The following is a 16,393-nucleotide window of genomic DNA, read 5'->3' as shown; positions in this document are numbered from 1 at the left end:
CCTACCGATGTATCAAGTGTGATCTTTGGCGGTGAGGCGGAAGAGGAATTTGGCCCCTTCATCATGAATAACGATGGCTGAGCTGGACCGGTCAGAGTTGCAGTCCGCTGGCGCAGAGTCGGGTTCAGATAGGCAACAGGTCGGACGCACGCACGTCCACAGCCAGCCTTGTATACAGGGGAGAACGGGGCTTATGAGCTGGCCGACGAGGTGTAAGGCACCAACCAGGTCGTGTTGAGGGGACTCTCATATGTTACAAATGAGAGCAGAGGAAAACTCTGCCTTGACGAGGATGCCATGGCGTGCAGCTGCCGGGGGCTTGCAGCAACTAGAGCAGATCGTGGTGGATGGGGTGTCTTGATGTTGCCCAGAGTGAGGCTGTGCAGATAGGCAACGTTCTGGGCAGAGACAAAACATTGCGATTTGGGCCACTCAACAACGTGTGACGCAAGCGATTGGCGTTTGAAGAGGCGCCCAAGCAGCAAAGCTCAAGGCAAATCAACAATCTCATCCATGTTGTCCAGTCGAGTTATGCATTCTCATCATTCTTGGGAGAACCAACCGGAAAGCCCCTGAAAAAGGTGAATGATACCTGCATTAGACAACTTTCCCCAAATGTAGGGCCATACAAAACGTTCAGATTATATATCTAAATTCCAGTTCCCCAGTTCTGCTGATATAGCCATCTGTCTGGAGATCTTGTGCGTCGTCGGTCCTGCATTTCCACCTGCAGGAGCATTAGGATACTTCAAAATTCCAAGGCTTTACCAAGGCCTGCCTAGCAATTGCTCTGACAACAAGAAGTGCCAAATGTCCGGCATGCTCTTCAGGATTCCTTGGCTTGGTCTTTGGTCTTCTTGACCTCCGTCATTTATTGAGGAACACCACGATGTTGGAGGGTTGGTGGGATTCTTGCGGAGATCGGCGGAGAAGGCCTCGGGTCGCATGGTGGGCAGTGGGAAGTGGACGCAGCCGCCACCACCACGACAGCTTTTTCGTACCACCAAGATCGTGGTCTGGAATTTGAATGTTGTCTTCTTCTCTTGAAAAAGGCTATGGCTGGAAGCGCAGGCAGCAAGCAATGTGGTGAGCTGTCATTGCCTGCCAGATCTCCAGCCACCTGGTCACCAGCCACACCAGCCACAGGGATTTGGTCACTTTGGTCACGTGGCACGCATAAAACATGCCAAGGCCCTCGCCACCTCCGTGGCTGGTGAGGCTGAGCTTGACATGAGGCGGTTGCTCTCCTCTTGTCTCCAGGGCATCTTCACCTATCTAGGAATGTCCTCCGGATCAGCTTTGATGGTTGGATCACTGCGGCTCCGGCCTCGGCCACGCGATTGTCTCGAATGGGGTTTCATCTTAGCGAGCAAAACGTCGCTCCCAGCTCTGGAAAGAGATCCAGGACATCACCGTCCTCAAATCGGATTCACCCCCATACTCATCCCCTGGCTCGGTGTTACCTCCACTGGAACGGGGGGATCCCAAGCTTTGCGTACCGTTCAGCTGCAGACCGACACCATGCAATCTCTTGCGAGACGTCCATGGAACCTTCTTCTTCCAGCTGCGTAAAAAGCCGCCAGGCCATTTCCAGTGGCCAAAGCGTTGCAATCCGTCCGGCAGTTTTGGTTTCGCCAGTGTGGAAGTACTCGAGGCTCTCGCACGCAAGGTGTGCCCAGCGCAATGCCTCCAGAACCGTTGAGTTTCTGTCTATATCGGTTGTGGGCGCACGAGAAATGATCTCATCTGAGATATCGGTGACAAGCCTTGCGACTTGTATTCTGACTGCTGTGTACATCGTGAATGCAACAGCAATCGAGGAATCGGGGAAGTCGAGGCGATGCTCGTACACACCTTCCCAGCTGGCGATGACTTTGGTGTGCAAAGGCTCGTGGTGTTGTGATTGCAGCTGACTTCTCCAACTTTCCAGTTCGGCCACGATGGTACACACTGTTTCATATCTCTCTCGGAGGCGAGGAAGGCTCCAGCTTTTCAGGGTATCTTGCTCGACAATCACCGGTAGCACTTTGAGGGCAACATCGAGCATCGACTGCAAGGGGCGTTGAGCAGGCTCTACTTCCTTTTTCCCGGGGAAATCGATCCATCGCGACTCGGACAGAAACGACGTCTGCCGATTCATAAACAGGAACGGGGTTTGGATTGCGCGGTACCCATAAAAATGCTCTTGAGCCGATTGGTGATTCAGACCCTATCAATCAACACATGTCGTCAGCATCGCTGGCTATATATTCAGTTGCCGAGCGTTGGGTGCTCATGCCAGAGACATTGACGAAACGCTCAGATGGGGCTTACTTCGGCACCGCCATGGAATATGAGAGCCCCCACGCCCAACAAGTGGCAGTTGAAGCTAGCCCAGGACTTGTCATTTACCAGCTCCGACATGGCACAGATCAGCGCTGTCGAAGACAACACTGTCCGGGAAATAGTCCTGTCACCGTCTTGATACCTTTTTAGCGAGTACCGCAGTCTTTGCAACGCACGGGTGTGCATATAGGCACCTTGGAGGGCAATCTCTGCTTCACTGCGTTCTTTTCCGACCTTGGTCAGCGAAGCCGCCAATAGAGCTTCTATCAGGACTGCGGTTTCAGGCCTGTCGATTTCGAGGGCTGCTGTGATTGTCCAGGTCGAACAGCATATTGACATTTGTTGTTCAGCCTTGTTTTTGGCTCGCTCACGCATTGAGTGAAGCCTCACGAACCTGTTCTTCAGAGCATGAACGAAGGCAACGTGGTAAGTCGAACCCACAAGCTTTGCACCCATTTCTGAGGGTATTAACCATATGGAGAATTCCGGGTTTTCCAGAGGCACCGCAGAAGGTTCGCATGCTCGTAAACAGCTCGGGGGGAGGACAGCACTCGTCGGCGGCTGACTTGCGAGAGTCTGATGTGGGCCATCATCATCGGCATGCAACCGTCTCGCCTTCTCGGCAAGCTGTTTTTCTTTCTGGCGTCGTCTAAAGGCCTGAACATTGCTTGATAGCATCGACTGTCAGTACCAACATAACACCAGAAACGCCTCGAAGTACTTACGCACGGACTTTGTTCCTCCGTGCCTCTGCCCTCTCTGCATCGGTGCCAGGAATGCGAGGTCTACCGATCGGCATTGCGTGTCTGATATCCTGTGTATCAAGAGAACCAGGAAGAAAAAACTACTCCCAGCTAATTGGGAACTGCGAGGCCAACACTGAAGTCTAAAAGAACACACCTTCCGACTCCAAGAGTGACTAGACGTCATGGAATTCTCCTACAAGGCGGAGTACATATAATCTCGTGGGATTGGGAGAATGAAACCTTGAAACTCTGAAGTCGACAGCAGACTGATATTCAAAATCAAAAGGGCGCGCTTGTGACATCCCACTGGTCAGCATGGAGCAGTGGATTCAGATCTATCATTGGCTGAGGCGGGTCGTTTCGTTTCCGCTACTCCTCACCTATAGAGGCGTTGCCCTCCCCTTCTGCCGGAGGGCCGACTATTAGCCACACGCCATTTATGGATCTTACGGGCGAGCCCAGCGACAGTCAGCTAGAAGGCCAGACTATCAAATAACCGAAGGCTCTAAGGATACGGTTCTAGACTCGCGTTGTCCAAATGTACCTGATCCTGCCCAGGGTATGATGGCTTGAGCTAGAGCTGATTCTTATTCGAGCCGAAGGGCCAATGCAAGGCTGAAGAGCCCGAGAGGCGAGCCCAACTGACTTCTTTGGGTTTATGAACATGCTGTCTCTTCAATCAACATTCTTGAGATAAATCTCGCTCACGGCGAGGCAACACCGGACTTGCTCTATTCACTTTTAACACTGGCCCGCATATCTTACGGAGTATGAGTATATGCATCAAGATTGATGCCTCAGGCTTTGCGCGATTTAAGCATATTTGGTGGTAAGCCTACGTAGATTACTGCGCAGGGCTGCCCTCACATACCGACATGGAGTGATGAAGCCTTGCCAAGGTCAATCAAGGTAGGCCAAGGATTATATGAGCATGGCTGAGAAAGCGTGGTGATCCCGACTAACAGTGTTCTATGGAACTCTCTCTGTGGCGTGTCAGTCACTGAAATAAATGAGGGATGTCATCCTTTAGAACGAACACCGCGCCCCTGGAAGGCTTCAGGAGCCAAACTCAGTTTGGCTCCCGGCACCAACACGGGAGGTGCCCCTCAAACGACAAGCTAAAGAGTCGTGAGCAATACTTATGCAGGGTACCAAGTACCTTGGGGACGAATCGCTCGGGGGCGTCCTGGGTGCGTCTGATTCCTAGAAATCATCCGTCGTCCGTGGTGCGTTGACCAAATTGGGGTCTTTGACCCAAAACGGAACTCGTAATACTTGAACGCCCCCCAAAAACCCCATCTTCAGAGTCCGTCGGGAACCAACTTCGGCACGATAAGGCTTCGCTGGTTGAGTTGCTGGGAAATGCACGAGATGCCTCGGCATCCAATAATACTGCCTCTGTCACATGCAGATCTCGCCATCTCAGAGGACCGCGAGACCGGTATTGGCGAAATTTGTCCTACCCAGCAAGTTGGCTGAGTATGCTAAACATCTTGACCCTGAAAGTTAGGATTTGCACCGATTCATTGTTCAGCAACCAGCCTACTGCGTTTGATCTTCCAGACAATGGAGTTGTCCCTCCCTTTAACTGTCGTGGTGTGGTGATGTATACCTCCAACCCCAGAGATATATTGTGAGGAGTCCTTCCTACGACAGCCTGATCTGCAATGTCTCAAATACCTACGAGGCGGCTTCACTAGCATGGTAACTACGTGGTGCGGACGGCGCGAAAACCGAGTCAAGCAAAACTCGGTTTCTCGGAAGGAAGTATTGTCGCTGAGAAGGAGGAGGGAATGACAGAAAGTGGACAATCAAGCAGGCTCTTGTTTGCGACAGGTCGGGTGTGGGCGCAGGCCTGTCCAACAGCAAGCAAGATAGATATCCTGTCATTGGGAGACACGTCCAACAATGGCGGAGACTCAATCGTCTGCACGTTGGGCAAAGCGAAGGGCTGAATTATTCTGCCAGTGCGCGGTCAGTCTTGGATAGCACCTGTTCTGACAATATCTTGTCTCGGACACCGGGTCAATCAACAGCTGGTGCTAACCAAAGTGCTGTGTCAGTGCATCAAAGCTCCGACTCGACGCCTGTAGAGGTCCCCCGGGCCAACTTTCAGCCTCGCGATTGTGTCGACGCATTCAATGCAATCTCAGTCTGGCTGGACGCAGAGCTACTGTGCATCTCACAACACCTCACCTCGTTCCCGATACCACGGGCGCCAGATAGCACTGAAACGAACACGAGCCACTTCGAGAAGTTCCCAGCTATCGAGGAGGAGATTGTCCAAGGCTGCCTCTCCCACGAAATGCATATGCTTTCCCTACTAAACGCCAATACCTCATATTCGTCGACGTTTGCAACCAATTCCCGCAGTGGCCTTGGACAAGGAAGTCATCCTCGAAATCTTCTATCTCGGCTTGTGCGGATGGTAACTCGATGATACACGAGGCTGCTCTGACGCATCTCCGAGCAGTCAGTAATCTCGTCAGTTTGCTGGATCCAAGGTTGCCATTCGTTGTCTTTGCCCCAGACACGAGATGCAACCGTAGATAATGAAATTTTCCTAGCTGTGGAGACGGGGAGAAGATCACTGCCCGTGCGCAATCGGGATGCTTCTGGATTTAGGCTAGTAGACTTGCAGAGACCGTTTTAAGACGTGAGTTCCTAGACCCCACGTAAAACGATATCTTCGCGTTTGAGATGGACCTCATCCTCTGCAGTCTAATGCCGTGGGTCGACGTTGGCCGACATGCTCTGCAGCAAAGCCAGATTTAGACTATGAGAGATTCAAAGTGGACCTGCGACAAAGGGCAAGCAATGTTACATGACTTACTCTCAACCATTATCCCTGATCTCGATGGCGAGACCGTCTTCAAAGGCGTGGAAGGAATGCATTAGACTCTCGCTCGATATCGTCCTCACCTTCCTCTCCACCCAGATGACCTGGCGCTCTGATCGAATCAACGAACTGAGAGTCCAGATGAGCCTGAAGAGTAGTGGTGGCTCTTGGGGCTCACCAGCCATGTCGACTCATCTGACCATGTGAAGCTGCGGGTCATTGTGACATGCCTCCTTGCTAGCGTCTGAGGACGATCGAACCGGTGAACTGGTTCCTTGATACGCCGCAGCGGACACAGCGGACACAGCGAAGGATCTAGGTCTTACGATCTACCACGAGCTCCACTGCGCGCCGCGGTTCTAGCGCGACCTTCTGCTGAAGATCACCTGACGACGCGGCGGTGAAGTATCCCAATATCGGTGGAGATCAGCCTGCGGAATTGATGGCGGCGAGCAGCACGAGTCCTGTCCCGCCGCCGGGAGGGGGGAGGGAGCCGCCTTTCGCGACTCTCAGCTGTAACCTGTCTTCTGAGTCCGGCAGATGCACTGGTGAGATATACTCCGCCCTTTGTTTCAATTGACAGTCCCCGCTTCTTGCAATCCATGGCCTGATGGAAGTCTTTCGGTCTGTAGTCGGAAGGGCCACACTGGCATGTGGCACGTCTAATCGAGTTTCTCGCTGAAGGCACCTTCGATGCTGATGCACTTCTACCTCCCCTAGCCACAGGAGTCAAGGGCCAAAGACATGCTGCCGGACGCTATAAGAGGACTGTACGAGCACCTGGATGGGAATTCTGGGGTATACGACCTCGACTGACCGGGGGCAGTTGACGCTCTGGTATTCTACATCATCTCTGAGTAAGCCTGGCCCCAGACGAGGAGACCGGCACCAGCCGGTTCCCTCCGCGCCGTCATCGTATGCATGTACTCGTACGTACCTGCGGGTACTTTTCTCGGTACTCGTTCCGAGGACTGTGGAATATACCCGGCTCCTTCTTCACCTTACATGGCCCAATTCCTTCTCGGTACAGAGGCAACACCTGCCCTATTTATCCCGGTACATACCTCAGCCACCAAATGGTCTTGTTCTCAAATTTCAGGGCCGAGTTGGAACGCTAGACCCAATGCCATTAATGACAATCCAGTCTAGGTAGCCTGGATAAGGTAGGCTTCTCTATTATTATAGCTAAGCTGGACACTCTGCCTTCTAATATACCTCCAATATGGCTGGCTCCCTTTCCCAATTAATTGGAACTGGACCACAAGGCTCCAATCAATCGTTCTACTCTACTCAAGCCACTCGGCCCGGCCCAAAACACAGACACCACCGCCCCCTCCTTCCGGCTCTGTTTTTGTGTCGAGTTATTAAAAGCTCAAACCCTCCCTTGAAAAAGGATCCGTCGGAACAAATCTCGGACATTGAAGCTTCAATTGCCGCCTCCGTCGGTCGAATCAGACACCACCCGGGGCGGCAATTGAAGGGACGAATCAACGGCCATGGCTCTGTGCTCTCTCGCCCTCAAGGTGTTCGCTGGGGATGTAATGTGGGGGGCATAAATGAGTGACACCGAAATGCTATTAGCCGGTTTGGGAGATGTGACATTGCAACGTCACGGATTTCTTCCCTCAGGACTGGCTTTGAGTTGTTGTTGTTTGAAGTTCTCTAAGTTCTTTGTCGTCTCTTTATCAACACCATCATCGTCATCCTCAATTCATCACAGCAGTGTGGAATCCAAAAAACCCCTCGAGATCTGAAAAAGTGAGGAAGCACCTTTGAGGAGTTCCCACGCATCTAGGTCAAGCCTACTCACTCCGTATATCACAATTCTCAGCCCACCTCCCTTGTCCTGCAAAATACATCTCTATCAATTCACTTCGCATCATATCAAGATGGCCCCGCCGGCAGTCCTGATGGTCGGCACGGGCGAGTACACGACCGGCTTCGTCTCGGGGGCGCCGTCCACGTCAGACAAGAAAGTAGGTGTTGTGGGATTGACGCGTAAGTTTTGTGGGAAAAAATGATCTCTTTTTCCGTTCCAGTGTACTGCCTAGCCGCGGAGAGTGGGCAGGAGGGTTTGTATAGGAGGCAGACACTCCTGCTCTCCTGGAAAATAAATGCATTCAGTGTGCAGAAGAATCGACAAACCATAAGTGGAATGGGTCGTTGATTGATTCCACGTCGAACCATGTGAGAGGGTATCTTCTTATATTCTTATATATATATAGTCTTCGACCTCCGCCGCCGGGGCAAAGTCTCGGACCTGGCCATGGTCGGCGTCTCCGGCCACAAATTCCCGGCCATCCGCGCGCATCTCCAGAAGAACATCTCGGAAGCGTACAACGGGCTCGATGTGTCCTTCCAGTCCTTCCCGCCCGACGACCAATCGGACCCCAACGCCTTCAAGACCGCCATCGACGCCCTGCCACACGGGTCGGCCGTGACCATCTTCACCCCGGATTCGACGCACTACGACATCGCAAAGTACGCCATCGAGCGCGGTCACCACGTTCTCGTGACCAAGCCCGCCACCAAGCTGCTGGCGCACCATCTGGATCTGCTCGTGCTGGCCGAGAAGCACAAGGTGCTGGTGTACGTCGAGCACCACAAGCGCTTCGACCCGGCGTACGCGGACGCGCGGTTCAAGGCCCGGACCCTCGGTGACTTCAACTACTTCTACAGTTACATGTCGCAGCCCAAGTCGCAGCTCGAGACGTTCAAGGCCTGGGCCGGCCGCGAGTCCGACATCTCGTACTACCTCAACTCGCACCACGTCGACATCTGCGAGTGGATGGTCCGCGACGCCGGGTGGCGACCTTCCACCGTGCGCGCCAGTGCGAGTCTCGGCATCTCGGAAACTGTGGGCTGCGTCAAGGGCACCGAGGACACCATCACCCTGCTGGTCGACTGGACGCGTCCCGGTGATGACAAGCGCGCTACGGGCATCTACACGGCCAGCTGGACCGCGCCGATGAACGCCGGCGTCCACTCGCAGCAGCACTTCCACTACATCGCCTCCAAGGGCGAGATCAACGTTAACCAGGCGAAGAGGGGTTACGACGTGGTGGACGAGAACGATCGGTCCGGCAGTTCCTTGAAGTGGTACAACCCCTTCTATATGCGGTATGCGCCTGACGAGGAAGGCAACTTCAACGGCCAGAGCGGGTACGGGTACGTGAGCTTCGAGAAGTTCATCGACGGCGTCACCGCAGTGAATGAGGGCAGAGTCACGCTCGATCAGCTGGACAAGAGAGGCTTGCCCACGCTGCGGAACACCGTCCTCACGACGGCCATCTTGGAAGCGGGACGCAGGAGTCTGGACGAAGGTGGCCGGTCGGTCGAGATCGTCGTGGGCGACCATGACAACGTGGAGCTCAAGTGAATTGAAGGGAAAGATCGATTTGACTGCGTGTGGCGGTAGTACAAGGGATTCCAATGGGTTAGCGGTTAGTAAGGACTCTTTAAAATGCATGGATGTGGCAACAAGGGGGGCTTTCATGTGATCATGTGAGGTGAGCTTTCGGGCTTCAGACAGGACAAAAGTTAGTATCTACCTTGTGCCCCGATAGCGGGGTTGTGGTTGTTGCTGAGCCTGTTCGAGGACACAATCGAGCCTAGGTACTGCCAGATTTCCAGGTCAGACGAGTTGGGTACAGTCCATATGCTTCGGACCACACTCGAGGAGATGCATCTTCTGCTTGATGGTATTGCTGGTTGGGGAAGTAATGCAAATGACTTGCCCGAATGATCAATGTTCTCTGGCTCTCGAAGATGATCGTCACGATGATGTGTTTCTCCAAACAGCATGCAGCCGGCAGCACCCTTCTGGAGGAGACATGACATTTGTTGATGCAGTTTGGAGGACCAGGTTCGGATTTCGTCTGTTCTGCAACTGGCGTGGATAAGACATGGCTGTTGGAATCGTCCTTTCCGAACTCAACGCCATTGTGTTCTGTTGAAGGACTGTCAGAGGGAAACAAACCAATTGACAAACCTCGGTATGGGAGACGATCAATGATGGCAACCGCCGACAGTCTTCACCCAGAGTCCGGTTGGCCAGACGGCGACTTTACCAGTTGAAATCTTTGCAGGAAATGCACATGACGATTGACTCCATTGACAAGCAAACACGGACATGGGCGCGTCAATGCACGAACTGAAAGCTCAGCGACTCCAGGAGCGAAAGCAAAGGTATGTCGCAGTGATGATGCAGGTGGCGGCGACGCTGCCACCGCTTCCACAACTCGGTCGAGGCCGCAAATCCGCCAGCCACATGACGCCTATCGCCCACAGTCGATAAGTATCGTAACTCGTGATATCAAAAAAAAACCCGCTTAAAAAACTTCAGCGGAGCCTCATCCAAGAAGTCTTGACAAGCATTCCTGCCACCGCATGATGCTATTATTGAACATCTAGAGCATCTTGGCCTTCTCCGAGCACCTTGTCCGAGCCTGCATCTCGGATTGTTGGGATGCAGAGGTAGCTTGCCACTCACCGAGTCCAATGGCACTCGAAGAAAGAGAGACATGGAACCTCCCTCGGGCTTGGTACAAGCAATCAATTCGATCGCGACTGTCCGAGACTCGTATAAACCGAACCTTGCCAAGGACATAAAGTCAGACCGCCATCCGCTCCTGGCCGAGGTGGGTGCGGTGCTGTACACTTTGCCGTCGCCTGCGGGACTGAAGTCCGTAGGGCTGGAGACGGTGAGCTGAAAGAGCCCGAAACAAAAAGTCGAAGCCAGCAGAACATGCATCGTGGACAGGCCCTCCACATATTTTACCTCGAAGCCACCACACGGAGCACATACCTCGATAATCGAAGATCTGGACGTCTGTCCTATCGATAGGCTTGGTGCTTGTTCCCCAAGGGGTGGCTCGTTGGCGGAGGAGACGGAATTGGTAGCGTTGCCGGCTGTGTAACTCGCCCTCCGCATGTACCTGCATTTGAACAAGTCCTTGTTCGCGAGAATGGAGGGAGGGGCCCAGCGGCCATTGGGACTTGGTGTCGAGGAGAATTTACCTGTTGCTATTCAGAGGCGCGACGAGGAAGTCAAATCTCACGCCAATGGCTTGGCAGAGCAAGAACAAGAAGACACTCCAACACTCTGACAATCCACCCTCATTCCACCCTCTCTCCTCTCCTATCATTCCACCTCGAGACGTGAACCCAGAACTCCCCAAACACTCTCGGCTGTCGGTCTCGTGCCACCAGATCTCGACCGTTCGCATCCTGGATTCCAAGCTTGCCTCAACCCAGCCGTAATCTGGGTCCCACTGACGTTGGCCTTCACTAGCTACTGCCGAGATCCAAGGCCACTCGAGTCAATCTTGCAAAAATACCGCCCAGGAGTAGAGATCAGATGTGAGACTCGCATACGGACACAAAAGGAAGGAACAGGGACTGCGACAAGATGCGGAACATGGTCAGCTGTTACATGCCCGCCATGTGTGGTTGAAATCGCGCCAGTGTTGACAAACGACCTCTCCGCCCAGCTCACCTAGTAGAGCCAAGGCTCAGCACCACCGATGTCGCCTCGTTGCGAGAAATGAGCGTGAAGGTTGAACTCTGAACTTCAATATTCCGTCAAATGACATGAGGCCCAGCCATCGTTGCGGACATGAAGGCCCGGATTCCAAGAGTGGCGGGCGGTTCTTGGCAGAGGCCTGCGTGAGATGGCCTGGCCAGTTATCGTGGCGCTCATCGGGGCCTTGGGTTCATGCGATGCCTAGCGGTGCTTGGGAGGAACTCTCAGCCTCACTTGCCTCCACCCTCCGCTCCTGCGCACTCACATCCAAACTGCCAACCTCCAGCTGTTTTCTTGGCTGCTGCTGCTGCTGCTGCACAAGTCAGCTGTGTCGCGCATTGACAGGTTGTCCCTATGTATGGGGGGTTGATTTACTCTGTCTTCCATGTTCACTCGTCCCAACAACTCGAAATTATGGCAGAGAATACGTAGAGCCTCGGGCTCGATTCACGGTCCTAACTGCTCCATGTTGCCAGCCTGCAGAGGCGGTATGCTTCGCCGCTTGTCTAGATTCGGGCCTCCCGTTTCAATGGACATGCTAGCAAGCCACGCGATGCCGAAAATCGGTAAGGCGGGCCTCACAGGTGGTGTGCCAATGCCCTGCAGGTATCCTGTGTACCCTGGTCAGCCCCAGAATCAATGCCACTGCTAAGACGCTAATGGATGTAAAGACATCAGACTTCACCAGTGAGGCTGGTCAATGCTTCCAGCCCTTGATGGTATCCTCCATCCCGGGCTTCCTATCACGAGTCCAGGTACCATCTGGAGAGCTGCGGTCACCCACGGACTGTGCGAGGACAGTGGACTCTACCGACCCATACGTTATATTATACTCTCCCCAACCTCGCCTTTTGGCTCAAATACTTTCCCATTGTGTTATTGTCAGTCCAGTCCATTCTCAAGTGCGTTCCTCTACCAGGGACATTACTCTCGTTGTTTGTTCAATTGTTTCCTTTGCTTCCTTCGCATCTTCGTTGCCACAATGGCTTTTTCACGGTTAATCGCCGTGCTCTCTTTCCTGTCGTTCGCTTTACTCAGCGCTGCCCTGCCTTCGAGGTCGAGGTCACTCGATGAACGGGCCGATACCGTCTTCTTTGAAGTCACCCTCACATGGGAAGACTACTCACCGATCGGAGGGATACCCAAAAAGATGATCCTTACAAATGGCACCTTCCCAGGACCCCCATTGAAGATGACGGTCGGCCAATCAGTGGAATTCCTCGTTCACAACGAATTACCTGACCCGACTACGATTCATTTCCATGGCATTGTTCAGCAAGGCACTCCGTGGTCAGATGGTGTGCCCGGTCTTTCGCAAGCTGCCATCGCACCTGGCTCATCGTTCTTGTACAAATGGACTGCCGATGCCTCAGGGGTGTACTTCTATCACTCCCACTCTCGCTCGCAGATGATGGATGGGCTGTATGGTGCTATCATCATCTCTCCAGAATCCGAAGATGACAAGCCATTCTCTCTGATCAACAGCGATCCCGACATTATCAAAGCTATGTCGGCGGCGGACGACGAGCTGCAGCCAATCTTTATCTCCGATTACAACAGATACACGTCAAAGGAACTCCATCAGCAGGAAGTGGATGCCAACATCGATTTTGCTTGCTCTGACTCCATCATCATCAATGGGATGGGCTCACAGTACTGCTTGAGCCGTGATGAGTTGACTGCCTACACAAACCCCAAAGTCGCGGCGCTCCTGGCTTCAGTCAGCCCTTCCCAAATCACCGACAAGGGTTGCCTACCTCCCAATCTCCCTGCGACTCAAGGGAACTTCACCTTCGACATTGAGACTCTTCCTGACGATGCCTACTTCACATGTAATCCGTCGACTGGGCCCATGGCGACAATTGACGTCGATCCCGCCAAAGGCTTTGCGGCCTTGACCTTCATTAACCCTGGCGGATACGAGCTGCTCAAGTTTACCATCGATGGACACAAGATGTGGGTGTACGCTGTGGATGGCGGGTACGTGACTCCAACCCTTGTGGACCAAGTTATCGTCAACAACGGAGACCGATACTCTGTTCTGATCGAGCTCAACCAATTCCCTGCCCAGTATTCCATCCGAGTGGCAAACAACGGTCTCAACCAAGTCATCAGCGGCTTCGCTGTTCTGAACTACAAAGGCTCATATGGACCCGCGACTGAAGACCCCAATGCCATTGCGGGCATGAATTTCGCCGGTGTCAATTTGACCACCCTAGTGACCTTCAATGACAACCTTGCGTCTCCTTATCCCCCTTCGCCCCCCGCTCCGGACGCGGATGTCACATACCAAATGAACATCAAGAAGCTTGGACAGCCAGCCGGCGCTTACCAATGGACTCTCAGTGGTGTCAATGCCTTTGCGCCAGAGCTGGAAGATCAGACGCCCCTTCTCTTTGAAGATCCCTCCGACATCAAAGCCAACGACCTTATTCTCAAGACAAAGAGCGGTCAATGGGTCGATTTGGTGATCAAGACGCAGGGCCCACTCGCCCAACCTCACCCGATGCATAAACACTCCAACAAGGCTTATGTTCTGGGTAAAGGAATCGGAAACTGGACCTGGAGCACTGTCGCTGAAGCGGCCGCTGCTCTGCCAGCCGGCACATTCAACTTTGTCAACCCACCTCTTCGCGATGGGGTAAGTTCTACTCTGAAATCCCTGCAAAAGCTTCTAGCTCCAACTAACGTCTGTGCCTTAGTACACTACCACCCCCAATGAAGCCAACAGCACGTGGATGGTGTTGCGATACCAAGTCACGAATCCCGGCGCATTTCTTTTCCATTGCCACGTGCAGACACACGTAGCGGGCGGCATGGCAGTGGCCATGCTCGACGGCGTGGACGATTGGCCCACGGTGCCGACTGAGTACGCCAATGGCAATGGCATCGTGTACAGCAAGCTCAAGAAGAAGGGCAAACTGCACGCCAAAGCATCATAAAAATCTTCTTTTGTGTGGATGACTATGTTGTGCGCATCATAACATTTGTTTTAATTACGGCATTGTTCAGGAGTGGACATATTTGTTTTTTTGTTTTTCATTTTTGATACCAATGAAAGAGTGCGGTTTACGACTTGAGAGAGGTGTGCACATATATATATCTAATGAGCAGCGGCTTTGTGTTTTGAGCATGCATATTCTGCGTTCAAATCATTGAGAGCATAAAAGTACGAGGCATACCTGGCAATATACCTAGGTAGTGAGGGAGGGCAGGGGGGTATAGTACAGCATGATGCGATCCATCAATTCCCACGGGAGAATGCACACATCTGTTCATGTTCAAACCAGTCCGCAGTACATCATGTAGAGAGAGAGAGAGGGAATAATCCTCCCTACAGTTTTCGTCGCCATATTTTCTCCTCGTCGTCATCGTCGTCGTCGTTTCCTTCCCTCCTCGCGCCTCGAGACGTTTTCCCTTTTGCCGGAGGAGGAGCACAGCGAGGAGCTCGAGCCAAGGCAGAAAAGAGCATGTACCGACCTACCGGGATGTGTGTACACGAGAGATCTCGCCAGCCAGCCAGACAGACACAAGCTTTTCTGCCCAAACAAACGGCTGCGTCGTGGTGCGGAACCACAGGGGTCGGGGGGTGGGGGGAGAGAAAGACAAAACTGGGTAAGAAATAAGAGGTATTAGAAGGAGAAATTGAATTGTCGTGAAACGCCGTGGCGGCAGACTCGAACTCCTGCCACTTCGATTATTTGAAATTGCGCCGCGTCCGTTCTTCATGGTCACATACTTCCTTGCCCCCATGCCCATGCCCGTGCCCATGGAGAGCGTTACACAGTGCAATCAATTTAACACTGGACTGAAGGCTTGTCAACGCTCCCCCCCACCTCCCGTCGATCAACCAGCCTGTCAAGTTCTGTCGGAACGATTGGTGGAGGACTAGGGAAATATGTAGCCAATATCATGTCTCCTGAGCCCGTTTGGGGCCCGTCCATCATACGCCGGCCCGTTGGTATTAAATGCTGACACGTGATATGTGATCTGATGTGTTGTTGTTGTACTGTAGTGTGTCATGCTTATGTCTTTCACTCCTTACCCCTTTTCATTTCTTTCTCCAGCTGGCATCGGGGCAACGCGGGGCCTCGGTTTTCTGATATCATGGCGCTGAAGGCTCGGGGTCTGGTGCCTTGCTCTTGACTTCACAAAACTTCGCCCCATCTTCTTCATTTCAAACTTGTATTTTCGTCGATTTTTGTGTTGGCTATCGACGAGCTAAGCACATACATGCTGTGTACAATGTACTTCATGTGTCTGAAATATGCCTCCACGAACCCCAGCCGCAATAGCAAGATGACACCGATGAGGATCCGAGCCATTAGAACAAGACTCCTTGGCTCATTTCTGAAGGAGTAATAGAACCAGATCCAATATGGACTGTTCCCTCCTTGAACCCATCACGCTTCTCCTCGCAAAACAAGCCATTCCCTGCTGAGGTATACACAAGCATTTCCCGGAGAGTTTTGATTGCTTCGTTCGTACTGAGGCTGAATACCAACCACCTCATGAGAGCCGTTTCCCTGCCATTCGAAGACTCAATAAAAGAATCTAGTGGCGGAGCGGCATTGGTATCCCATAATCAGTGACGTGCTGCATCTAACCAGTTCAAGTCAGTGACCGGAAGCCCATCTCGAGGGATAAGTCCCAACCTACCACCTGCTCATTGATCACTCTTCTGGACCAGTTTTTCCACTGAGTTCCTGAGAAGAATCCTTCAGGCAAGCCTGCACAGCGCGCTGCTTCACTACGTACGTCTGTGAATGCAATTTGGTCGGGGCACCTGCGGAGAGACTCTGTAACGGTGTTACACAAGTAAGACCGGAGAACACCTTGACTAGGCTGTGTGCTGGACTGAAATGATGTATCCAAGGGAACAAAAGAAGGAGATGTAGCGAAAATGTCACCTGGATCAGCATCAGCACGGTCGGTGGCATTGGAAGCCGGAACTTGCGC

At 52.9% G+C, this 16,393-nt stretch overlaps 3 protein-coding genes across 3 annotated transcripts; 2 read left to right on the top strand and 1 right to left on the bottom strand.

Annotated features, from left to right (window-relative positions):
• Positions 1–1,459: 1,459 nt before the first annotated feature.
• On the bottom strand, positions 1,460–3,124 carry AYL99_08249 (hypothetical protein; the record flags this gene model as incomplete). The annotated part of the gene is made up of 3 exons (XM_018839757.1): positions 1,460–2,209; positions 2,314–2,992; positions 3,051–3,124. The coding sequence occupies 3 exons, from the start codon at positions 3,122–3,124 to the stop codon at positions 1,460–1,462; spliced, it is 1,503 nt and encodes a 500-aa protein (XP_018690878.1).
• Positions 3,125–7,799: 4,675 nt separating this feature from the next.
• Positions 7,800–9,289, top strand: AYL99_08248 (hypothetical protein; the record flags this gene model as incomplete). The annotated part of the gene is made up of 2 exons (XM_018839756.1): positions 7,800–7,908; positions 8,136–9,289. 2 exons carry the CDS (start codon positions 7,800–7,802, stop codon positions 9,287–9,289), a joined length of 1,263 nt encoding a protein of 420 aa, XP_018690877.1.
• Positions 9,290–12,416: 3,127 nt separating this feature from the next.
• On the top strand, positions 12,417–14,376 carry AYL99_08247 (hypothetical protein; the record flags this gene model as incomplete). The annotated part of the gene is made up of 2 exons (XM_018839755.1): positions 12,417–14,075; positions 14,137–14,376. 2 exons carry the CDS (start codon positions 12,417–12,419, stop codon positions 14,374–14,376), a joined length of 1,899 nt encoding a protein of 632 aa, XP_018690876.1.
• Between the last annotated feature and the right edge of the window lie 2,017 nt (positions 14,377–16,393).

The sequence above is a fragment of the Fonsecaea erecta genome (genome assembly GCF_001651985.1).
Source record: "Fonsecaea erecta strain CBS 125763 chromosome Unknown Scaff7, whole genome shotgun sequence".
Taxonomy (NCBI): Eukaryota; Fungi; Ascomycota; class Eurotiomycetes; order Chaetothyriales; family Herpotrichiellaceae; genus Fonsecaea; species Fonsecaea erecta.
The sequence above is the reverse complement of the archived record's forward strand: the minus strand, read 5'-3'. Positions and strand labels throughout refer to the sequence as shown.